This window comes from Pelecanus crispus, chromosome 4 (genome assembly GCF_030463565.1).
Source record: "Pelecanus crispus isolate bPelCri1 chromosome 4, bPelCri1.pri, whole genome shotgun sequence".
Classification (NCBI taxonomy): Eukaryota; Metazoa; Chordata; class Aves; order Pelecaniformes; family Pelecanidae; genus Pelecanus; species Pelecanus crispus.
In genome coordinates, this window is record NC_134646.1 from 75,279,637 (window position 1) to 75,305,378 (window position 25,742).

General features: G+C 39.8%; 1 protein-coding gene across 1 annotated transcript; it reads left to right on the forward strand.

Moving 5' to 3' along the window:
* On the forward strand, positions 1-25,742 carry HTRA3 (HtrA serine peptidase 3). The gene is made up of 9 exons (XM_075709331.1): positions 1-424; positions 9,719-9,818; positions 11,574-11,796; positions 12,496-12,690; positions 15,349-15,381; positions 16,022-16,136; positions 22,642-22,690; positions 24,500-24,595; positions 25,577-25,742. Exons 1-9 carry the CDS (start codon positions 1-3, stop codon positions 25,740-25,742), a joined length of 1,401 nt encoding a protein of 466 aa, XP_075565446.1.

The window sequence follows — 25,742 nt, forward strand, 5'->3', positions numbered from 1 at the left end:
ATGCGGGTGTCGCTGCTGAGCCCGCTGCTCCTGCTCTTCCTCAGCTGCAGCCCCGGCGCCGCGGAGCTCTCGGCTGCCCGAGCCAAGTGCCCGACCCGCTGCGATGTCTCCAAGTGCCCCAGCCCCAGCTGCCCCAGCGGCTACGTCCCCGACCGCTGCAACTGCTGCCTCATCTGCGCCGCGGGCGAGGGGGACTCCTGCGGCCGCAAGGAGGACCCGCCCTGCGGGGACAGCCTCGACTGCCGCTACCCCATGGGCAAGCGCTTCGCCAAGGGGGTCTGCCAGTGCAAGCTCAGCGCCCAGGTGTGCGGCAGCGACGGCCGGACCTACGACAACATCTGCCAGCTGAAGGCGGTGAGCCGCAAGGCGCTGCAGCACGGCCTGCCCGCCGTCGCCCAGGTCCAGAAGGGAGCCTGTGAATCGGGTAGGAGCATGGCGGGGCCCGCCTGTGCGGTGACGGCCTCCCGGGGCAGAGGCTGGCGGGCGGATGGCACGGGGTGCGCCGGTTTCCAGGCTAGGAAAAGTGATTTGCAATGTCCTGGGAAGGCGGGGTGGCTCCAGGGAGTGTGAGAGGCCACAAGCGATGGTTGTGGCACGGGGAGGTGAGCTCAGGTCCTTTCTGAACGGCAAAAATTCCCCTCACTGATCCTCAGCATGGGCTAGAGGCCTCGGCCGCCCTTTGGGAAGGTTTCCCCTCGGTAGCGTGGCCGCGGATGCCTCGGCGTGCACGCCGCTGCCGCGGGCTCCCGTGAGCAGGTGGGGAAGGCGCTTGACAGCATGGCGGCCAGCTCGGTGCAGGGCGTCAGGGCAGGGCAGCAGCCACGTCCTCAAGCTGTCGGCCCTTCTCAAGGCAGGGCAGCCGTACAAGCTTGCTCTCGTCCTGCCAGCGCCGCGTTCGTTTCGTAACGTCAGCACTCGCTGCTGAGGTGTTGCGGTGGCATCACCCACGCAGGTTGCGCTGCAGATCTATTGCACCGTGGCCTGCACGAGCAGAGCGGGGACCCGGGAACGCTTGTGCGCTGCGGCCTTCCCTGACGGTGGGTGGGAGGTTAATGGGATTCACCTGACAGGTATCGCTGGGCGGAAATGCCTCTTAAAGCCATGTAGCTCGAACAGGGCAGAAAAAGTACCAAGTAGTATATAAAACACCTAAAACATAGTCTTTTGCCCGTTTTGTTTCCTTTTCACAAAAAGTTTTGTAGTCTTGTAGAGTCTAAAGTGGGAAAAAATGCCTGTGAACCTCCTTTACAGTTTAAAATATTGACACTCAGGATAGCAAATGGTCTTGTGTTTGCAATAACTTTGCTAGACCTTGGATATTGTGATATGCTATGGTAACTTAAGGCTTGATGGTTTAACTTCAGAAAGTTTAATAACCACTTATGTTGGTAATTTTTTTTTAGTATTAAAATGGGTCACTTCATGGAAGTGTTAACGCTGCTAATATCTTTTCACATACTTACTGATACACTCTTTCAGGGATTTGCTTCTGCTACCTTTCTCATGGTGTTCCTGGAAAGAAAAGCAATATGCATAATGGAGTTTTAAACCATGCACTAGTATTTCCATTACGTCAGGTGGACCACTAACCATCCTGTGTATTCATAGATGGCAAACTTGCCAAAATTATTGGGAGGAGTCAGAGGGAAAAGAGCTACTGTTGTAGCCTTTCTGTGAATAGGGGACCTTTCATATATCCTGCTCTTGAGAGAAGGTGAACAGTGGCACAGAAAGGGAGGAGGTCAAGTGATATTCCTGGAGTTACTTTACGATTCTCTTGCCAGAGCCAAGAATTGCTTCACATGCCAGGCTGGAGCTGCAATGATCGGTTGCTCCAATATTTTGTAGTTAGAAATTGCTGCTTGCCTGTTCCTTTTCACATCAGCATCCATTAGCTTTAGTACTGCTAATACTTGGTTGGAACATATCCACGTGAAATAATCAGAATGTTTAACCAAAATGAGTGAGCTAGCCAGCATCTGAGGGCTTACTGAGTGCTTGGGGTTTGGTATATATGACATTTTCTTTAAGGATTCCTCCTGAATCTACTGTCTTTTGTCTACAATCTTAGGAATTTGGAGCTCTGAGGTAGAGGTAACTTCCCCCCTTGCCCCCCAAGCAACTATTTTAGTGTTCACTTTATTTCGGCTTTATTTTTTGTCCCAGAAAACCTCAGCTTAGATGAAGCATCTGGTTCTCTGTTAAGTTTTAAATTTTTTATTCAATTCTACAGCTGCACAAACTGAAGCTCAAAGAAACCAAGTGTCTTGCCCAAGGTCAGACTGAGTTGGTGGCTGAGCCAGGAATAGAGCTCAATTATGTTTTGGGTGGGTTTTTTTGGTTTGGTTTGTTTTTTTTTTTTTGTAAAAACAATAACATGCAATGGCTGTAATGAGAGGTTTAGAAGAAAGTCGACAGTTTAAAATTACTGTCTAGTTTCTCTCTTTTCCCTGTTCTTGAAAGAAATCTGGCCTCAGATGACTCAGAGTTTGAAGGGCTAAGCTAGTTATGAAGTAAATCCAGTTTTACTTAACCATACATATATTAAAACAATCTCAGATAACGGTAGCCTTACATAGCGTGACTTAGGCCATTTTCAGAACATACAATGACCCTGAGGAGCTGCTTTTGAAATATCTACTCCTGTCCATTTCCAGTTGTTTATGTTGATGCTATGTTAGATTCTGGCTGTGATAAACCAAGATAGGCAGAGAAAACTTAGCTGTGGTTTCCTAGTGACAGAAGTCTGATGAACAAGGATGAATGAAAAAGGAGTAGTAAAGAATAGTAAAGGATGCAGAAAGGAAGGAAGGAAAGAGGTGCCTAGGATGACTGAATGGTAATTCCAAAACTGACATAATTTAAAATATTTTTTTGGCCGTTGAAGGCCTGCATTAGCTCAAAGAATACCATGCCAAATTGCAAGTTTTAGTTACAGTGTACTAAAGGGGCTGTGTACTGCATGGAGAACTCATTGATGTTCTTCAGTATGTCTGTGCCCTGAAACATATTACTCATACAGTTAGCCTTATGCATCTGAGCAGATCCATAGGCTTCTCTGAGATACTAATAGGACCAGTCTGCAGAACTCCTAGGCAAATTTAAACTATATGCTACAAATATTTTTTTTTTCCCTCTTCAACACTAGATACCTTAATATATGGGAATTTTCTGAAGCAGCTAGCACTTTCCTGCCTCCTGTCACCTACTGTGAGAAAGACAAGCTATTACAGGCTAGTGTGTAAGTAATGGCACAAACATTTGTAGAAGACAACCTCTGTAATCAAAGACCAGTTCTTACAGAGCTCTGTTTCTCACTGCAGCAAATTTAAGTTTTAACAATGCCCCATATCGATCTATTAAAGTGTCAAACTCCCCACTCCACTCCTCACAGGATTCACAAGATCACCTGCAATCTATGGCAAATTTATGTCAGACTCTTTCTTGCACAAAGGGCCGTTTATGATTTCTCAGTACAACTTTCTTAGTACAGTTAATAATTCCCTGCAATGTTATTTTTGCTAATGGCTTCTGTGAAGACAGTTCAGCTGTTGAAACATTTGTATTTTCTCACCTGGGATGTAGAAGCAAAAAAAATTTTTTTTTTTTTTTTAAATAAGGGTGCTATTTTGTCAGTCCAACAGGAAAACTAGAAGATTGATTAGAAAAACTCTGAGGAAAGAATTCCAGAAAACAAGTACATTGGCTTTGACACTGATCCTTTGCAGGGTTCTGCCTGAGAATGTCTGTCCTCTGCATTGTTTAACTGAAGTTGCTCTCAGAAAGTGGTCATGATGTAAAGCCTCACCCATGTCAGTCAAATCTTTGCAAGATATGAACCTAAAAGTTCAGTTCCCTAAAAGAAATGTTTGAAGTATGGTTAATGCCTGAGCAGAGTCATTGCACACAGTTCTACATGGGGTGTTTGGAGTGTGCCTGTACATAACCTTGAAGATACAGAGGAACAACTGAGCATATCATTATTTGCATTTCTGAGAAGTTGGCCCAGTAAGAGATACTGAAGTCTCCTATTTGTATTATTGTCATCAAAGCCTTACAGCTGCCTCCAGCTGTATTTAGGGAAATGCACTGCAAGGTATTGGCTGGAAAGGCAAACTCAAGTCACATTTCCTTTAGTGACTGTTTTCCTTATGTCAAGTTTGTTTTGAGTTCCTGCAGGTGAGGATGAATATTGTACAGTGTTTGGTAAATATTCAGAGTATAGTACTTCACTGCTTTGTATAGGATAGCTAACAGGAAAGAGATGTTCTCATTGCGTCTCCTTATGAGAGGCTCTTGGGAAGGAGGAATAACAAGCAGCTGAAGTCAGCGAGGCAGTGAGGTGTCTGTGCTGGAAGGCTTGTGCCAGTCCGTCTCCATCTGGCTGTTGTGATTGCTGCACTGCACAAGAAAGCCACTTCGGTGTTGGTTCACCAAATTGTTTTCATCTGTGCACGGTAGACATCCATTGTATAAACAAGTTGCCTGAACCATAATGTGGCATTAAACTCACCAAGTCTTTATGGTCAGTGCACAGCTATGCAACTTGATCTTAACGCTGAATTCATCAGAAAAGCTGCCCATGAACCTATGTTTCCAGCAGATACTTCTGTTTTTTAAGCAGAGACATTATAATCTTTTATTTGTCTTTCATTTCTTTCCATGAAAGCACAGTAGGGACAGTGTTTATCCCTGGTGATCAGATCTGCCAGGTTGCAGTCCTCCCTTAGACATAATAATTTTGCTGAACACACAGATCTTTTCTGAAGGGGGACGGGGGAACAGCCTTAAAAGAATGCGTTTCCCAGGCTCACAAATTCTTAATGAATATAAAATTGTGGATTTTAATGCAATGTATTGTCTTTAAGAAAGCATTGAAGGTGATTTGATTTAATTCTACAGGGATAGATACTCAGTTGGCAGATACTCAGAAACTTCAGTCTTTTGCAAATGTAAATAGGTCTAGCTTTATTGTCTTCAGTGGGATTACGATGATTTATTTCTGCTGAAATTTTTTTTTTCAGTTCTGTTCATACTAGGTTAACTCTACAAATTTGTTGGAGTTGTTCCTGTTTTACAGCAGTGCTAATGAGATTGGAGTGGGTCTATTGTCTCTGCAAGAAAATAAATAAAACACTATTAAATGAACTCATAGCCTGTAGATAACACTACTATCCAGGAAAAGTCTTAAGCTGATAATAAGGATACTCCTACCTGACAGGCACTTAGCTTTAGCCATGTAAATCCAATCTAGTTGGAGCCCATAGAACTGGAAATGTAAGATCAAATCTTACAAAACAGGCTGAATATCATTAACTCCAGTTTATGCACTTATATCCAAATCTGGATTTTGAGTATTCTGTGAGAGGAGCTGGAGAGCTTCTGAAGATCTAATCACTTAATTGGCATGATAGGATGGGGGTTCAGATCTGCTGAAAATCTGGTTGATTTGTGGCTATGGAGAAGATTGGAAAAATCTAGTTGTTTTGATTAAGAAATGCGCAGACAGCAAAAGACTCATACAGTATAAATTTGTTTTTGCTTCAAATATAACCTGGTTGCAGCACCTTTGATATCTTGGTTATATAACAGATAGTTAATTGGATTAAATTACAGCTTTTTGCCAAGATAAATTAGCTTTAGTTGGTGTGAGATGATTTTGAACATGCAGTAATAACATGGAAAAAAATGGATGTTATTGAGAGACATTTGAAAAAATATGTGGCAAATCTCAGTAGGTCAATAGGTCAAAATACACACAGCTGCTGTAAACTCAGAGCTTTTACATTCACAGTCCAGCAGAGGTCTGAGAGCTGTGTGAAACTGCAAGACAGCCAGAGTATCTTGGGGGGGGGACGACACACGACAACAAAGAAAAAGACATATTTAATTTTATGTTTTAGTAACAAAGTAGCAGCAGCTAGTGTCTACCAACTCATGCAAATTAAAGGATAGATTGAAGGTCTTACATACAGCCCTGATTCTACTACTCAGTTGTAACACTTGTTTTCAGGGTGACCTTATACAATTTATACAATGTTGAATGTTGCTTCCTCCTTCAGTTTCTCAGGCTGCAATTCCTCCCTTTTAAAGTATATTGAGAACTTCTGATGAACACCAACAGTTCAATAGTTGTGCACTAAAACGTTATTAATAATAATTAACATTTCAGTTCCCTTAAATAGGGCTGTATGTGTGAGAGTAAATGTTAGTTTGCAGTTACATCTTCCCAGTCCACAGTCTGAGTTCCTGAGATGTCATATAAAATGTTGAAAGGTTCTTGTCACTCCTAGCTTGCAGAAAATTATTTAGGAGAGATCAGTTTCTATGAAGGCATCTCAACTTTGTAAGTTAGTTTTCACCAGTATTTAGTCCCCACCAGGCAATAGTAAGAACAGCTCACTGCTAATCAGGCCAGTAGATCATGAGCTACACCTCTCTTACAAAGTTTGCATGTCTGTTATTCTTGATCCTCCTTTGTTTCAAATTTCCCCTTAATATGTCGTGCAGTTTTGGATTCACCTTCAGGTTTGAGTATTCTTGTCTTCTGACTCCAACAGAGAGGTTCTGGACTTCTGCTCAGACTGAGAAATGCTTTCACTATGGTATGGAAAGAAGACAAGCTTTGCTTCAGTTTTACAGTCTCCTCTCTGTGTTGCTGCATTTTATTTTCCTCCACTCTTTCCGTGTTTACATTAATCTGCAACCTCTTTCAGACTTTCTCTCTGCCTACCCCAAATCTTACCTGGAAAGCCACTGCCACCCATGATGTTTTCTTGGTGGCTAGTCAGGAGTGGTGTGAAACGGAGTTCTTTGGCAGGCGTCCTTCTCTGCTTTTGGCTGTGTGCAATGCTGTGACAATTTGGCATGGGCAGAACAGTTCAGCACTCAGCAGATGCAAAGGGATTTAGTTTCCCCGACTCACATAGAGCGTGCCGATTTACATCAACTGAAAGCCTGTATTCACCATGCTTTTTCCCGCCACATCTATGCTAGTGCATCAGCTGAGGGTCTAGCCAACTGTCATTTCTATTAAGAGAAATGTAATGATAATGTTATATCCCATCAGTGAACACTGCTGTGTGTGCACGCTTTTAAAGTCGTGTTAATACACTTCAAAGGATATACTGCATAATCAGGCAAGCTGCTTGTGAACTGAAGGTAAGATAAATCTTCAGTGGTCCAGTAAGCAAAATAAATAACCATATATTGTGCTTACATTTGACTGTCCTCTATGATTCCTGTTTGCAGTGTCGCTTTTCAACTACATACTGAAACAAGCATATTCGGTTGGTTAGAGGCATTTTTCAGAGTGCATGAGAATGTACATAAAAATAATAGACTGAATCTAGTCCTGCCAAGTTGTTCCTTCTGTTTATACCATATCATATAAATTTAGCTTGCTAAATGTAAGCATGGTTCCTTTCCCCTCAGAAGTAAATCCCATGTCCAGTAACAGGAAAAAGAACTCACAAACTTCTATGGAGAAATGCCTAATTGTCTCAATCTGGTTTCTTCAGTACTTTTTTCCTTGGTACCAGTGTTGTGTCCATGCCTTAAGTTCCTGTCTTTGCTTCAGGTCTTTTGGATACTGTGGTAAAGCCTCTTACTGACTTTGTAGGTCCTTTAACACTTTATTATGAAAGCCTTCTGAGAGACTATAGGAACTGTAACAACTATTTCTCTGTCACCCACTATCTTATGAATTAATTCAAAGAACAGAATAGATCAGTGAGACATCTTTTTCGTAAATAGGTTAGACTCCATTGTGCTGTAATCTTTATATTCATTCCAAGTAATTTACAAGTTACAAGGTTTAATGCTCAGTAAAACACCTGTAGATATGGATTGGTGAAAATTATCCTTGAATTAAGAACTACACAGAATATCAAAATGTGAGAGAACTCTTCTTTCTTACACAGAAAAGAAAGGAGAGAGAAGCTTATCTTTCCTTTTTGTGTTATGCCCCCTACCTACTTGCCTTTTAAAGACCTGGGTAAAGGGCGGCTGATGGAAGAAAAGTATATACTTTCAAAAGACAGAATCTGTATCTGGATTCACGACTATGTTATGTGATCTAGAAATAGGCAAATCTAGAAGTCTTAAGACCAGGTGTTGACTTGGTACGCAAGAGCTACTGTGGAGTAAGTTCATCCTTCAGTATGAGTTAAACTTAGAACGAATCATGATGGCAGAAAGCATCACTTCAGAAGAGTTGATATTGTTTAGAAGTTAGAATTTAGAGCCTCTCCCTCCTGACTAAATGGCAGTAAAAGAACTATATCTCCTGGGATAAATAGCGTGCTCTTGCACCAGATTTGAAAAAAGCCAAAAATGTTATTGCTGTATCTGATTACAACTTGTTTACTTCCTTCCCTAGATCCCATAGTTAATTTTAAAGCACCAGGCTGTGAAAATGAAAGATTGCTATTTGAGTGTGGTGATATGTCCCCTAGCATATGTTTAACATATGTGGTGGTATGTCCCCGCGTATTAGGGATTGCAGATAAGCATGACATTCTAGCACAAGCAGTGTTATTACTTTGTGATGTTGTGACATTAGAATCCAGGATGTTGTGACATTAGGAGCCAGGATGCTTTGGGCTTTTTTCCCTCTAAGATCTTCATTCCACAGCATAAATGCGGTGTGTAGTGCTGTTTAACGTAGTACCGCACTGGCTTTTATCAGAATGCTTACTATTTAGTGATCTATTGCTATGTGCAGCTGCTTGTGACAGCTTAAATGTGAATTTGCAAAACTTTTTAGGTGCAAAGGTTATCATTTACAGCAGGTTTCTAAAGTGTCTACTTCAAAAAAATCCTAACTTGGGTTCTAAATGCAGTTCCCAAATGCTGCAGCTATATTACTCAGCACTTGTTAGACCACGTCTAGAATACCGCATCCAGCTTTGCACCCCTCAATACAAGAAAGGCATTGACAAACTGGATTGAGTGCAGGAGAGGATCACGAGGATGACTGGGGGGGCTGGACATATCTCCTGTGAGAAAAAGCTGAGGGAACTGGGCTTTTTCAGCCCGGAGAAGAGAGAGCTTCAGGAGGACCTAACAGTAGCCTTCCCGTACTCATGAGGAAGTTTTCAGGAAGATGGATCCAGGCTCTTTACAGTGGTGCATAGTGGGAAGATGAAAGACAACAGGCATGAGTTGAAACATGAGTCTCAACAAGAGAGATTCAGACTAGATGTAAGAAAAACTTTTACCTCATGGAGGACAGTGAAGCAGTGGGACAAGTTGCCCAGAGAGGTTCTGGAGTCTCCATCCTTGGAGGCTTGCAAGCCCCAAGTGGACAGAGCCTTTGAGCAGCCTGGTCTGCCTTTGTAGCCCACCCAGCTTTGAGCAGGAGGTTGAACTAGAGACCTCCTGAGATCCCTTCCAACCTGACTTACCCTATGACCCTATGTCTTTTGGATAATAATTAGTAGTTGTCCTGAGAAAAATACTCCAGACAAGGCTTGTAGGCTTCTAAGAAAATAAAATAATTTATAGCCAAGTGATGCTGATGTTTTATTTTCTCAGGATCAAGCAAAATGCTGGATAAGTTTTGAACAAATCTTAATGACTTTGATTCCTTTTCCAATACCTGTTTGGAAACTGTTTCAATAGGAGAAACAGACCAATTCAAAGCATATTTATCTCACCTACTTGGTAAAAAAGGGTATTGTCTTATTAACATATCCAATTCTTTCTGCTAGTATAGGTCACCTACAGTCCAGCAGCCCAAGATACAAATTCAACTTTATAGCAGATGTGGTGGAAAAGATTGCACCTGCAGTTGTGCACATTGAACTTTTCCTCAGGTAACACTTTTAATTCTTTGTGCTTTAATTGCATTGTTTAACAAGGGTCTGCAAAGGTTTTCCAGTGTACTAAGTTTCATTTTGAATTCTTGAAGTTCACAACATACTCTGAAACATTACGGCAGACTCATTTTTCCAGAACACCATGCATTTGTGTGTTTTGTTCATGTTTAGTACATCTATTTTATTGGGCTTAGAGTCTTTATGGTGCTTTACAATACATATTGTCTGCCACAAAATAAGTCTATATCATCTTTGGAGGTTTCTTCAGCCTTCACTAAAATGTGTTGCTTGTTGGATTATGTTTATTCTCTCAGTTTAAAAAAACAAATCCAGAAGGTAAGCTGGAGAAACATAGCTCCTTGTTGCTTATTCCTCTTGCAGTGAGAGTTGGTTTTATTTTGGCAGGGAAAACATTAAGAGGTAGCATGTTGACCAGACATAACCTATCTAAAACCAGAAATGATTTCTGATAGGAAAAAATGTACTAAATTTGCTGACCAAAACATACCAATACTCAGTGTACTGAAGCTGAAGCTGAGGAGGCAAGTTTAACACTGAGTGCTCAAAACAACCTGCAGGGCAGGTTTAACATTGAGTGCTCAAACGAACCTGCTGTCAGAACAAATTACTGCAAATATTATATGTACTCCATTACCTGAATATCTTTCTGCTTGGGGTACTTTAATTTTGCATAGGCTTAAGAATTTCTTGGAGGATTTTTATAGGCTTTCTTAATATGCAAAATCAAGATAATCAGGTATTCTGAGACACAGCTTTATGCACATGGTGACTGGTCTTCTGAGAGACCATTACAGTTGAAGACATTTAAGATCTTTGCATATGTCATTAAGATTGTTTGTTCTTTCCCTATAAGTAAATGTTTGTCTAGCAGCCTGCTGGGCGCTAATTATGATACTACCTTCTGCCTGGGATTGGCTCCAATTCATTACTGCTGAATAGCCCAGAACTTTCAAACAATTTCCTAATAAGGACCACATCTTGGAAGAGAGAAGAATTTGTGGACCTTTTCTCATCTTCTACTGCCCAGGCACTTTCTGTTCCCCTAACAAATCTAAGGTCATTACGGCAATTGTTCACAGAGAAAAGTTGTAATATTTTAAACAGTTTATAAAGTCTTTTAACTATCTATTTTGCAGCAGATGTTGTTTTCCACCAAGTTTTACCCATTGTTAGTGTTTTTCATTTCTTTTCTTTCACATTCCCAGTCCTTTCAGTTTCCACACATGCTTTTTCCTGCCAGTCTACACTTGGGCTTCATGATTCCCTGAGATGTCACCTCTTCCTTTACTACTCTGTCCAGCCACAAGGTTCCTTCTTCTTCCCTGTTTCCCATTAGAGGATCAGTCCATTTGTCAGCCCTACTATTTCCTGTCATTTTCTTCCCATATAGAAGCAGCGACCAGTGGGATTAGATGGGCTCCTCCTCCTTCCCTTTTTGTCACCTAGCCTCTGTGCAAGGAAGTGTATAAAGATAGAATTGGAAACCAAAGGAAAAGGACCCTGCAGGTTGTCTGAAAACCTCGGTTCCTATCTCCCTGACTGACTAAAAGCAGTCACAATTTTCAGAAAAGGATCCTTTCTTTGTCAATTTTTTAATTTTTGTAAGGATTGTAACATTGGTCATCAAATGCTTTGGTATTTCTCAGGGTGAAAGGTGGTAAAGGATTTCCAATGTAATGTTCTCTAAGTTATACTTCCCTTATGAGTTACAATTACTTGCTTTTTGTACAGGCACCCTCTCTTTGGTCGAAATGTCCCGCTTTCCAGTGGATCTGGGTTTATTATGTCTGATTCTGGTTTAATTGTGACCAATGCCCATGTGGTGTCAAGCACCAATGCTATATCAGGGAGACAACAATTGAAAGTGCAGCTACAGAATGGAGATACCTATGAAGCAACCATCAAAGACATTGACAAGAAATCTGACATTGCAACAATAAAGATTCACCCTAAGGTGAGTGGCATAAAGAGATGAATGAATTAATTTGGGAATCCTATTTCAGTTTCATTTAGCACAGAGTGACTGGCTGGAATATATGTTTAGGGATTCCTTGGAAATATATCTGGGGAAAACAATGTACTGAACAATTTGTTTCTGTAGGCCTGGAAACTTTTCATATCTTAGAATTAAATTACTTTGTCTTCTGTGCTAAGAACTGCTAAAAAAGAATAAAAAAAAGTGCAGCTCAGTTAATATGTGGCCAGATTCTGGTATCTTTACCTGAAGACCCAGACTATTTTGGGTAATCCTTCTAGCTTTGTGCCAATACATGGACTGCAAGGTGGTACATAGTGTAGGGAGAGTATCAGGCTGGTCAATAGCTGGTTTGTACACTATTTCTAGCAGGAAGAGGGAACAATCTGCTGGAAAACGGGGAAATCTGTTTCAGAATCTTGCTGGCTTTTTTTTCCTGGATGAAATTGAAAGGTACTGCTGCTACCAGTTTGTTTCTGAAGACAGTTTAAAGCAGTAACACCCTGCAATATACTAATTTTACCTGGCGTAAGTTTTGGTTATATGATAATGAGTGGCTCTTTCATTAATGTAATGGAAATGTGTATTCCTAACTTCTTGCTAGTTTTTGATCTTTCCAGTCAGGTTATTTTCAGGTATAAATTAATGCTTATTTCTTGCTTTCTGTGTTTATTTAAGAAAAAACTACCAGTATTGTTACTGGGACACTCTGCTGATCTGAGGCCAGGAGAATTTGTGGTGGCGATTGGAAGCCCATTTGCCTTACAGAACACGGTGACAACAGGTATTGTCAGCACTGCTCAGCGAGATGGCAAAGAACTTGGCCTGCGGGACTCGGATATGGATTACATTCAGACAGATGCTATTATCAATGTAAGTACTAGGTATGTGAGGAGCTGAGCTTCACAGTCCTGGGACATTGAAATCCCCACCTATTCAGCAGGGAAGTGCGTGCTCTGAAAGATGAATCCACCAAATAAAAGCAGCTTTATTTAAAATCAGTGATAGACTCTTATTTTTATGAAAGACTAGGTAGTGTCTGTAAGGTGCGTTCAGGCATTAATGTTGTGAAAGGTATGTTAAATAAAACTGCCTTCTTTGAGGTTGTCTATGAAGATGTTACATATGACAGGCTCTTCTCATTCTGTAGATCTTGTGCAGTAACACATGGTTGTATAGACCAGCAGTAAATCAATACATTTCTCTCTCTGCTTGTTCAGCTGATCTGGCCAAGCAAGCTGTAGAATAGAGCCAAAGTTTCTTTCATCTCCATGCATTAGAACCAGATGGAGTAGTCAAGTTGATAGTATCTGCTTGAATTTAATGACAGGATGCCCAGGTAAGAACTTAAGGAGAGGGCTGAATTTTTTGTTGTTGTTCTTCTTTTCCCTTTGCACATCCCATACTCCAAGTCAGAATCTAGATGTAAAATAACATAAAGTTTGAGATACAGTTTGGAGTTAAGGGTTGTAGCACTTCATGTCGTATAGAAATACATGAAAATAATATCCCTTCAGAGCAGCTTGGAGGGATCCAAAGAGCTTAAGTAAAGTGCTTGGGTGTGTATATAACTTGCAGTGATTCTAAAGAGAGCACTGCATGCATATCTGATGCAGAAAATGGCCTGAAATTTTACGGCTTAAATCTGTTATACGTTGAAAGGAAAATATTTTCAGCATTTATTTGCTGGACCTCAATATCAAATTTGACTGACAGAATCAGTCATAACGCTTAGCATTTTACACACACAACGCGCTTCACAAATGTTTATCATCACAAACTTGTCGAGAGAAATTGTATGGAAAAAAGAGAGTAATTACTTTTTGTACTAAGATACGACATAAAAGTGAGCTTTTTCAAAAAGTTCTGTATGATCCAGGAGCTGAACCTCTTTAGATGTTTAATTGGAATTACTTTCTTCAGTTGTAAAAGGAGAATAGGAAAACTTATGCAAAATGGATTACTTGGGACCACACATTGGTGTGCTCTGGTGGCAGAGACAGAATTAGAACATGGGATTCTTGACTTCACGCCTATACACATTCCTCAAGATCAGACTGCTTCCTTGTATATACTTAGGCATTCACTGCCCTCAAAAGCTAATGAGCAAGTTTAGACAAGGATAGCAGAGTGTTTCAGATAATGCTAGACAAAATGGAATAATGATAGCAGAGGAGGTAAGGAAAATGACAATATATTTGAATTGCTTTACTATTTGAGACCACAAAATATGAAGATAGTCCCTGGTATAGGGATGCTTTGTGCTTAGCTAATGCACTCATTTTCTCCTGAGAATGGGAGGAGTTTGAGAGCTGGTCTAGTCAGAGCATTCCTGTGGCTCAGCCAAGACTTTCCTGCAGGAATGTGCATGCAGCTGCCTTCTGAAAAATGCTAGAACAGCAGGAACATGGGGCAGGAGAAAACAGGGCCACATACGTTCCTAAATGGAGCTATACTGCATGTGCTGAAGTTCTTTTGTTACCACATCCTTCAAGTAGAGGACAAGTGAATGAAAGATGGCATGCTGAGGAAGGCTGTAAAATAATTATCTTGGTTCCTTTGTGTCAGTCAGACATAAAAATCAAGTGTGTAGCCTCTCATCACTGAAAAGGCACAACATAAGAAATTGATCTCTTTGTTTAAACTTGAACTTCGAAACTGTTTTAAAAACTTTAATGTCTTTTTTATTCTTCTGAGAACCTACAAGGTTTTCCCAGTGCTATCAAAGTGTAAACAGTTTATATGGCTCATGTTGCTGTCATGCATCACTTAGCTTTTATTTATTTTGAGTGGTAAGTTGCTGCTCTTGGCTGTTCAGTAGACCTACTTGAAAACTCTGGCCTCACTCAAAAACAAACTTGTTGAGCCAACATGAAGATGGACAAGGAACTTCTCCAGCTCCCATTTCCTGTAGTCCTGTTGGATGTTTCCTTTGAAGGCCATCAGGTATTAGGCAATTTCAGACTGCTCAGAGCTGCTATATGCCCTCCCTAGAGAGGGTTGCATGTCTGTGGTTACTAAATCAATCCTTACGTAGTGCCTACATCATAGCAATACGCTGTGATTAAACATGTAAAGCACTGTGTTCTTCTCTGGTGGAGAATAAGAGAGACTGACAGTGTTACAAACCAAAGTGACGAATAAACCTACTTAAGAACCATACGTGCACCTCACTGAAATATAACTAAATAGCAATTAATTATTTCAAAACCTTGTTCTGACAGTCTTTAGATGAATCAAAATACTCGTTTTAACTGTTTAATGGTTCTTCTTAAACTTAGGGTCTAACTATTTGGAGTGGTAAGTTCCTGCTCCTAACTTAGGGACTGTTTCTGGAAAGAAAAAAGAAATCTAATCATAAGAGGTGTGAATGGGTAAGGTAAGACCTACCTGTAATTTTGTGTGACCAATATTGTGTCCTTCAGTGCTGCCTAAGAAATGACCTGCTGTCTTTCATTTTGTGTATTGTGTAAAATGAAAATTGCATTTCTTACAGTGAAGCACTAATTTATTGTTCCCTTATTTTTACAGTACGGCAACTCTGGAGGACCTCTAGTTAATCTGGTAAGTCCAGGTGACTTGGTTCTTGTTTTGTTTTGTTTTAAGAGCTAGTTTGAAATAAGTGGGAGAATGAAGTTTTTGAAAGGATTCATAGGTCATACTAGCTTCCAGTCATTCAAGCTAATGGTAGACAGGTACCCTGAAGTTAATACAAACTATGCAAATTAGGTCTCAGTTCATACACCATTGAAAAACATTTCCCCATAAAGCAGAAGAAATTTCATACAGCAGTGAGGAAAATGGGATTTGGTAGGAGCAGTTATGCTCATTCACACTATAAAACCTGGGATGCAGGGCAAAGATGGGACCTGGTTAATCCGCACAACTGATTTTAAAATAAATTGCTTTAAACCAGCACTGATTTTGCAGGTCAGTGAATTGTGGCTGTAGTGGTAGTAGTGACTCCACTGCTCGCTCAGCAGAGGGAATCTCTTGCCGAGAGGTGGGATGGACCTTGGATGAACAAACTGTACTGTAATCTCTCTGGCCATCACAGTTAAATGTGAGAGGGATTGTGAATCAGAGCCCAGATCCTCCCTTAGAAGTAATGTTTATTTCTTGAGTGATTACAACACTCTAAACTAGGCAGTGAGCTGAACCCTGTCACTTAGGAGCAAATTAATTGGGTGCTGTCTCTCAACAGGATGGTGAAGTGATTGGGATTAACACCTTGAAGGTCACAGCTGGAATTTCTTTTGCTATTCCTTCAGACCGCATCACTCAGTTTCTCACAGAGTCGCATGACAAACAAAGTAAAGGTAAGGTCTGCAAGAAACAGTGACATCTTCCAATTATCTTCCTGATCTGTCAGTGAAGTGCCAAAAGACACTGGTCTGGGATCCTGTTACTGAAAGGAGCAGCGTTATGTTACAATATAGAACACCATGGACTTGGAAATAAAAAACAGCTTCACAGAATTGGCAGACATTTTATTACTCAAACCCCCAAAGAGTAGACAGTTTCTGTATACATCTGGGAAGAAGGGCTTCTGAGGATAGTGAGGATGCTGATGAGTCAGTACAGTCTCAAATGATCTTGAGAACAGATGGTGACTTGTTCAAGGAGTCTTATCCTCCTCTTTCACATATTGTCCAAGTAAAAAGGAGGTTAAGGTGTACTGTAGAGAATAAGGTAAAAACTTTTTAAAACACTTGTCCATGGATGGAGTGTACTGTGTGCACTATCAGTGGATGATCTTTATTTTGCCATGGTCATCTATGTCAATGCTGTATAATTGGATATAGTAATAGACTCTCAGACCCCAGTGGAAGAAGAGCTGTGTACTAATTCCTGAAGAAATACATGGGGAAGAGGGGGAGAGGCATCAAAAAAGAAAGGCCTCTTCACCAAAGAGCATATAAATCTAAATATACAAGCAACGGACAACTGCAGTACTCCGGACTTTTTTTGTGTGTCTGCCTCGTATCTGTCACACTGTACTAGGTGTCATACTACATGCTGCACAGCCAAAGTTGATCTAGTAATGCTTCATCCAGGCCAAACCTTCCTTTCTCTTTTGCTTGCCAATTTATCTGTCCACACCCTACTCATCTTTTATCATGACTGTTGGCTGCTGCTCCTCTTGAATCTTTTTGATATTAATCTTGTCTTCTCCTGAGTTCATCCAGTTGCTCATGCCAGGGTTGTTTCCCTACGCCATCGACCTCTCAGTGTTGTCTTCAGATACTCTTATTTCAGAAACTTCCCTTAGCCAGAGGTTTTAAAGTTACACATCTGTTTGAATATTTGAGACCATCACAATTCTGATGGATCCCCTCATCTGTGTTTTGCTGAATTCCCCAAATTAGATTGTTTTCACTTGTTGATTTTGGGGGGAGCTGATGAAAAAAGTTGTTAATTATGTGCTGAGAAGTACATTTCTAACTAACTGACATGATTTTGTTTCACCCACGAAGTCAACAAACCCTATTTATTCACCCAGGTTACTAACTGTTGGCTTCTGAGAGAAGCAGGTCTGTATCATTAGTGATGTTACCCTTCAGAACCAAACTGCCCATCTCAAACCAGGGAGGAGCGATGGCTCACCCTGCAGGCATGGCTCTAGAGGTATGAACACAAGCCTTGTGCAGAAAGCCCACCATCTGCCAGGGGGTTCCTGGTAACTGGGGCTGGAAAGTCAGTGAAGGCTACAGATGCCACCACTGAAATCAGCCACCTTGCTCCTTCAGGCACCTTTGCCTCCAGAGAGTGATGGACCCGCTGAGCCCAGCTAGAGGGCCTAGAGATAACTTTGCCTATGGAACCCTAAGAAAAAAAATAATGAAATATTCAAGTTTATTTTGTGATTGTAACATATTGTCTGATTTTTTTTTTCATCATTCTCATTATCCCCTAATCAAAGGAAAAGGATTCACACTTACTCTGGGCATCAGTGTGACCATCATTGCTTGGCATACCCTGGGCACAGGCAATTTTTAATTTTTTTTTATTTTTAAAAATTTTTTTTGCTTTTGCTTGTCTGAAGTACATCTTGTACTTTTGCTGCAGGCAGAAGAACAGTCATTTAAAACCCGTGATGCACAGAGAGAGAATTTCTAGGAGGTATTTTCACCGTATTTGAGTCTTAGTTTGCATTTTTTAGGCCTTTAGTAATATTTTTCAGGTTTGTGGTTATAGGCCTTATTTCTTGACATAAGGAATTTATGTAAGCAGAATTTTTGGGATGTTTTTATCATGTTTTCTTTTGCTCCAATTACGTTTCAGTAGTTTTAGTGGGATCCACCCTTATGGTACAATTAGGTCATAGGAATAAGTTTAAGGGTATTGCCATTTTGCTCTAAATATCATATTGTGTGAAGATGATAAAATTCCCTTAGGAAACCACTCTTTCCAGATTTACTCTGGCACTTAGGAGATACTCAGAATATTGTTTAATTAGCTTGACCTCAGTTTTTTAAATCTCAGTTGATTGGATAACTATCAGTTTTATATAGAAGGCATATATTTTTGAAGTCCCATCCATTGTATATAGCTGCAAATATATGATCTACTGAAGTACAGGAGCGGAGAGCGGGGGAGGATAGCATTTGAATTAATTATTTGCACTGATTATTATTATCTAAAAATTCTGTATTACCTAATGCATAGGTAATACATAATAATACCTAATGTATTTTTTACCAAAAATTTACCACACTCTGCATAGAGATATTTATCGGTTGGAATGGTCTGAAAGCCTTTGCTAATTTTGGATTTATCAGTAATAATGTTAACCTCCTTTTATAGTTAGGAGTTCCTAAACTGGTGCATGAAGGTAAGTGTCTTCATCCATATCTCAGTTTTAACCATCTGTGTTCTGTCTTTACCTCTGGAAGTCATCTATATACTTAAGCATTGACTGATCTTTTTACTTCAGTGTCTTTTGTTAGTATCCCATAGGAATATCTCAGTTTCAGTCTTGGCTCTGCCATCTATTCCTAGTTTAGACTTGAGCAGAACAGTAAAACTAGAAAGTGTTCAAACATGGATCCTCTAGGATGGAAGACAGTAAGTTAGTAATTGGACAAAATATTAAAGAGAAAATTCAGCCTAAGAGGTCAGCCTGGCCTCTCATACAATGTTAGCAGAAAAGTGAATAAACCTTGTTTCAGCTGGGCAAGGAGAAATGGGGGAGTTCTGCATTGACCACACCCAACAAGTCTTTTGTATGAATCCTCATTTACATCCCCAGAACACTTTATTAGTTTGTGTTGAAACTACATGCTTACCTATGTATTTTTATGATTATTACTGCTAATTACCACCAATAGTCATAAAGGCTGCTTAGGGGGCTTGCTGAGTATAGATTCAGACTACTGATTAAATTCAGCTATACAGTTTATATATGTAAGGTACACTGCACATAATTCAGCATTATAGACTCAAGCTGTTTTCGTGGTTTCTGTTTGGCAGTAGAATATCTTTCTTAAATGCTTTCAGGACTGCTTATGCAATCTGCAAGACGATCTAAGTGCAAAAGGAGTGAGCAGAGAAGTAGGAGTTTTGTCTGCTGCTTGAATAAAAAGTGCAGGATTCAACTCTTCACTTGGAGATCTTGGTGATGTCTTGGCCCCACTGAAATCAACTGCAATGGGGATACTCATGTGCCAGAGCTACTCATGCCCATAAGTGTTTGAGTACCTGACCCCTTAATTTGGATTTATCAGTTCTTTTTGCCACAGTTTCTAAGTTATACACACTTCTGCCTTCAGCCTATGTTTATTTGTCTGGTTTGTATCTTTACTGTTACAAACGTCAATAAAAAAAGAAAAGTTTAACAGTAAAGCAAATGCTTTCCCTACTGTGGAACAGAAATATCTGTAAATAGTGAACTGCTTCTAGATACTTGGGGTCAGCTGCTTGTGACTTTCTATTAACACAAAACAGATTTAAGTTTAAACTGGTGGTTGAGGCTGGTTTGCTTGACTATGTGCCACTGGAATTGGTGTTTAATCTGGCCTGGTGTTTACAAAAATGAAATGCGATTTGGATATCTCTCTCTGCTGTGCTCTGTTTCAGCTTTAAGCCGCAATGGTTTCACATTTTTTCAACCTGATTGTTCCAACATATTAACCTTCTTTTAACTACTGCTGGGACTTCACCCTGGTGACGTGCTTCTTAGATTTACGACCTCACTTTATTCCAGTTCTCCTAATTATTTTTTCTTCTGCCTCATGATTGCACAAATTGCCAGAATGATAGGTTTTGAGACTTTTTATTCACAGAGCAGATGTAATATGACATCGGTAGTTCCAGGTGCCACGTACTGTTCTGCCAGTGTGACTTAACCCTGATGTCAAAACGCCTGTCCTTTGGGGATGATAAAACACTACAACTGGTTGTCTGTGCCTGTTCAGTCTCTGCTGATACTTCTAATAAACTGGACAGTTATATTCCCTCTAATCATTGTTGATGAAAACTTTGGGTTTTGTGCAAGATGGTTGACTTGGGTTAAATTGAATGGAACAGACTTTTCCAAAACAAAAGGCCTGAAGCTTTTTTACCTGTATTCTGACATATGAAATGGCTGGAGGGTGAGAAGGGGAGGAATCTAGACTCTGCTGTTAAAATAATGCTACTAATTTTACTTTATACAATAGCCTGCTACTGTTATAGTATGAACCACTATTTGCAGTGTGGCAAACTTATTGTGGAGAGAGGGCTGAACGCCATTTTGAATTTTAATTCATGAACAGGAGTGAAATAATACCCCAACCTGCACAAAGCTGAATGTGGAATGAGACTTCTAGTTGTGAATAAGTCTGTAGTTACCAGATTTTTTTTCCCCCAAAGCCTTATTTTTACATGTATCATTAGCCACTGGGGAAATAATTCTCTTTTAGATCAGCGGCATTTCTGCTGTGGTTTTTCATTCTCACCCAATCTCCTTGCTGTTTTGTTTCTTCTAGATCAGTTTCTTTTGTCCCTTATTTAATTTTAATTTTTCTTTCATGTAAACACTCCTAAGTCAGTCCCCAGAGTATGCTTTGTGCATCTTTCTGCATCACACAGGCGATGACGAGCAGCAAACTGTTTAATGCAAATGGTAAACTGTCACCAGAGAGTGTCATCCATGTGTCTCATAAAGACAACTTCATCATTGCAGGCATGGGGGGATTATTTTCAGGTGGGAGAATTATCAAGTTTGTATATTTTTAAAAAGTGAAAACTTACATTTATGCCGTGTAAACTAGAGAAACACTGCGAGCACACTAGTTCACAGCCACGGCCAAAGCTTATGAGACTTCAATTTTAAGCAATTGGACTGCTTCATGACACTCTTACTATAGCTGATTTTGATCTCATTAGTTTCACTTTAAAATAGAGGAGAGCCAGAGCATTTCAGGGAAAAGCAGGGATGACAGTTATAGATGTAAGATTGTTCAGAGTGTAGTAAATCCAGTGTTTAGCAATCAACATTTTCACTGACACTAATGGGAATAATGGACATGCGTGAGATTCAGGACTAATTCCTTCACTTGGGACTATTTTTCTTGGAAAGAGTAAGAGTTAGAGGAGACTGTGTACATCTCCTTTTCAAACTTTTTCCTCATATGAGAACATGGAGAAGCTCAAAGAAATTGTGAATTAGTTATTCTGGAACAAGTAAGGGGAAATATTGTTTCATACTGGATATAATTAACTACTGAAGCACTCACTTCAGGAAGTCATCAAACTGCATTTTTTTCATGCAGCTGTGCAATATCATAACTACTAAAAGCCAACTACGGAAATGTGGTGCTGTTCCTAAGGGAGTGAATTTTCACCATTTAAAATTCTGTAGGGCCCTGGCTAATCATAGAATCATAGAATGGTTTCGGCTGGAAGGGACCTTTAAAGGTCATCTAGCCCAACCCCCTGCAATAAGCAGGGGCATCTTCAATTAGATCAGGTTGCTCAGAGCCCTGTCCAACCTGACCTTGAATGTTTCCAGGGATGGGACATCTAACATCTCTCTGGGCAACCTGTGCCAGTGTTTCACCACCCTCAACATAAAAAATGTCTTATATCTAGTCTGAATCTACCCTCTTCTAGTTTAAAACCATTACCCCTCATCCTATTGCAACAGGGCCTGCTAAAAAGCTTGTCCCCGTCTTTCTTATAAGCCCCCTCCAAGTATTGAAAGGCCACAGTAAGGTCTCCCCACAGCCTTCTCTTCTCCAGGCTGAACAACCCCAACTCTCTTAGCCTTTCTTCATAGAATAGTTGTTCTATCCCTCTGATAATTTTTGTGATCATTTTGGCTAAGGTCTATGGGGTTTTTAAAAACTTGCTTTTCATTCTTTGGGGTAGAAATAACAAGCCATTTGCATTAGAATCAGTGTGAGTGTTTTGGTTGTCCTTTCTCTGAAAGGTGGAAATTGTAATTTCTTTAAATCCCATTTCTACATTTTAATGAGAACTCCATATGATCAAATTGTCTTGACCAGTTTCAGATGAAGTGGTAGTTGGTTACAAAATCTTCCATTTACTGAAGTCATGTGATACTAGATCACAGAAATTTTCCTCAGTTTCCTGAGGGAAAATTCTTATGGAGTGTAAATGAGCTTCTCTCTTACCCTCACTTGCAGGGAGAGGGACTGTCTGTACACCAAGGCTAAGCAAAATAAAAAATGACCTCAGTGTAGATGTGTATGATTTCTGTTTAGTTTTGTTAAAAGCTTATACATCCTGTTTTAATTGACAGGTATTTTGGGTCATCCAAGTTGTTATTTTTGTCAGTGTTTGCCTAAATTTCTTAAATATCCTCTGTGTTATTTTCAGATGGGAAGAAACGTTTCATTGGCATCAGAATGCTGACAATAACACCTGCGTAAGTATCTTAGAAAGGTACTCTGTATGATCATGTATACAAGATGTGGTCAATGGTGGTTCAGAACTTCATCATTCAGCTTTCATTACCAATCTCCAGAGAATCCAGAAGCGTGCATTAGCTTCTAGGAAGTCTGCAAATATTTTAATGATATTGGTGAAATAAATGTTCTGAGACCTGGAAAATCTCTGTCAGTCATTCTCTAAATACTGATAATGGTGGATGTCCTGTTGTTAGCTGAGGGAAATTAGGAAGAGCCTGAACACTGATTTTGGTTCTTGATGAAGATGTCTGGAGTTACACCAGGTTTTGGGTGACATCTAAACAAGCTGCTGCTTTCAGGTGACTGAGTGCCAATGACAGATTAGCTGCCTGAGGGTTTGGCGGTAGTTTTATCAGTGCCAGTGGAGGCCATATGATGTGAGATTTGATGCCTAACCATTAACTGGAAAGAAAGTAGTTGCTGAAGTGCAGAACTAATCCTTCATGGCTCCATGTTAATAAAGCCAGAATATGGACACCCTCCTCCAGTTCTTTACTGTCTTTTCTCTCTCATGTTGTTTTGTGTCTTACCATTACCTGGATATATTCTGGGATAACAAATGAGGGCTCTTAACGGTTGTGTTCTTTCCCAGCAATAGGCACGTTTCCAACATGGCAGTAGACTACAAAATTAAACAAGACAATTTCCAGCTGGAGTTGCAGTAAAGCCATCTTTGTTTATTGAGTTACACTCTTGCAATCCTCTCCAAAGGGTCAGATCCTCAGCTGGCACAAATCAGTGTAATGGCATTAACATCACCGGGCCACCACCTATGGAGAGAAACTCAGAATGTTTCTCTGCGTAATTGTGAAGTGAACACGATGTGAGATTTTACTGCTTTTGTGGCGTCTAATGAAGCAGTGTAAGATGTCTCCAGGCCTGTTTTCAGGAAAAGACTAGTTCCCTTGGTGTGTTTGCTTTAGTCATTTAATTGTTAGCTTCCTCCGTACACAATCAAATGAAGCTTTGTGCAGCCATTTTGGCTTGCTTTCCATCTGAGGGACCCCAGGTTTTCATGGTGGACAGCATTAGGTTAAAACCCTTTCGTTCTAGAAATGGGTTTTAACCCACACTGTACACAGACCTGAAATGATGTCATCTCCTCAGAAACGAGAGGATGTTTTTAGAGTCTCTATTTTGCAGCTGGTTCCTGTCTTCTTTCTTTAGAAAGGGATGCACAAACAATTCCTCAAAAAAACTTAAGGAAACTGAAGTTTCCTTGGAAAACTCTCACAGTTCTGATCTATCTGATAACTGAAGTTCTCAAAAGCTATGTTGTTCTAGATGAAGTCAAATTGAGAATGACTTGCAAAATGAAAGAAGCAAAATCATTAGCAAATTTCTGCCATCACCAGCATTAATTCTTTGGGGCAGGAATGTCTTTTGTCCCTGTACAGCACCTAGGACAGAGAGTGCTACTCTCCCTGTGCTCTCTGTGCTACTGTCCCTGTACTCTTTTACAGTGCCCTCTGTGCTACTGCTACAAATAGCAAAAGTCAGGTTCTTGCAGGAGATGTACAAGACTATGAAATATAGCATGTTTTGCACAGGTAAGTAGTTTTGACTCTCTTAAAATCTATGTTACTTGTTTTAATCCAAATTCAACATTCTCAAAATCCTACATTCTCATCACAAGAACAAGGGCAAACAATTAACTGTTAAGTCATTCATTTTTGGTCAGAAAAAATTGAGAATAAATAAATAAAAATGAGTGCTACTGCTTTTGTAGTGGAATCAAATGCGATTTAATTTTGTTCTTCTTTTAGCTTGGTGGAAGAACTGAAACACAATAATGCTGATTTTCCTGATGTCAGAAGTGGAATTTATGTACATGAAGTTGTTCCAAACTCACCTTCTCATAGGTAGGTACAGCACATTATTTTCTTCACCATAAATAAATCTCCACATAGATACTAGTAGGGAATATTTCTGTTTATATTCAACTATTGAATATAGTATTGAATCAAGTCTTGATTTGTATTTAAACAATTAAAAATTGTGCCTTTAGGTTAAAAAAAAAAAAGTTAAAATGTATGTGCTAAGATTCTACTCACATCTACAAAAGTGAAATGTTTCAATATCAGAACTTTTAAAATGACATTATGAAACACTAACAGTGCAAATTTACAGAACACCCCAAATACAATGAACCAAACTATGTTTTTGAAAAGTATGTAGAATATTAATAAATAGAAACTTGGATTGACTTTAAATAGGAAACAGGATAGCATTCACATAAGACATTGTCAGAGCTATTATCTGAGACGATGCTTTATCTTAGAGGAAAAGACTATTTTACAGAACAGTTGGAAAATAAATAAGACATTTCTAAAAATTACTTTAGGAATTATTAAGAAAATGTAAAGGCAATAAAAGAAGCTATTCTGGATTACATTTGAACAGCAAGAGAGAAATAATTTACCTGTAGTTCAGTTGGTACACTATGCTTGTCTTGAAATTTTGGTAGTGGTTTAAATTCCAGTGCTTGAAATACATACTGGAGAGAGAAAAGCATATTTGCAAATGGATGGAGTGGAATGAATCAGTCATGGCTGAAAGTTTTTTCTTTCTCCTTTGCTGTAGCTTCATGGAAGACAAAGAGAAAGCTAGACTGCTTTTATTGTCAGTGTGTTTTTGCTGTTTTAGAAGAAAATCCTCAATGAAATAATGCAAGCCCGATTTTGCATTTAGCGAGTATTACCAATTATTCTTTCGCAGTCAGAAGGGTGGAAACTAAAACAAATAAAAATGTATCACATTAGCCAAAGAGGTGGTGAATAGTCTTTGCACTTTTTCTCTGCATAGAATGCATACTTACAGCCTTTTTCTTCTTGTCTTTGCAGAGGAGGGATCCAAGATGGAGATATTATTGTTAAAGTCAATGGGCGTCCTTTGATGACTTCCAGTGACCTGCAAGAGGCTGTGATGAATGAATCACCTCTACTACTTGAAGTTCGAAGAGGAAATGATGACTTGCTATTTAACATTGAGCCTGAAGTTGTCATGTAA

Excerpts from the sequence above, each read along its gene's own strand:
- HTRA3 (XM_075709331.1), top strand. The coding sequence starts at position 1 with ATGCGGGTGTCGCTGCTGAGCCCGCTGCTCCTGCTCTTCCTCAGCTGC. Across the intron at positions 11,797-12,495 it reads CAATAAAGATTCACCCTAAG|AAAAAACTACCAGTATTGTT; the intron begins GTGAGTGGCATA and ends TGTTTATTTAAG. Across the intron at positions 22,691-24,499 it reads ATGCTGACAATAACACCTGC|CTTGGTGGAAGAACTGAAAC; the intron begins GTAAGTATCTTA and ends TTCTTCTTTTAG.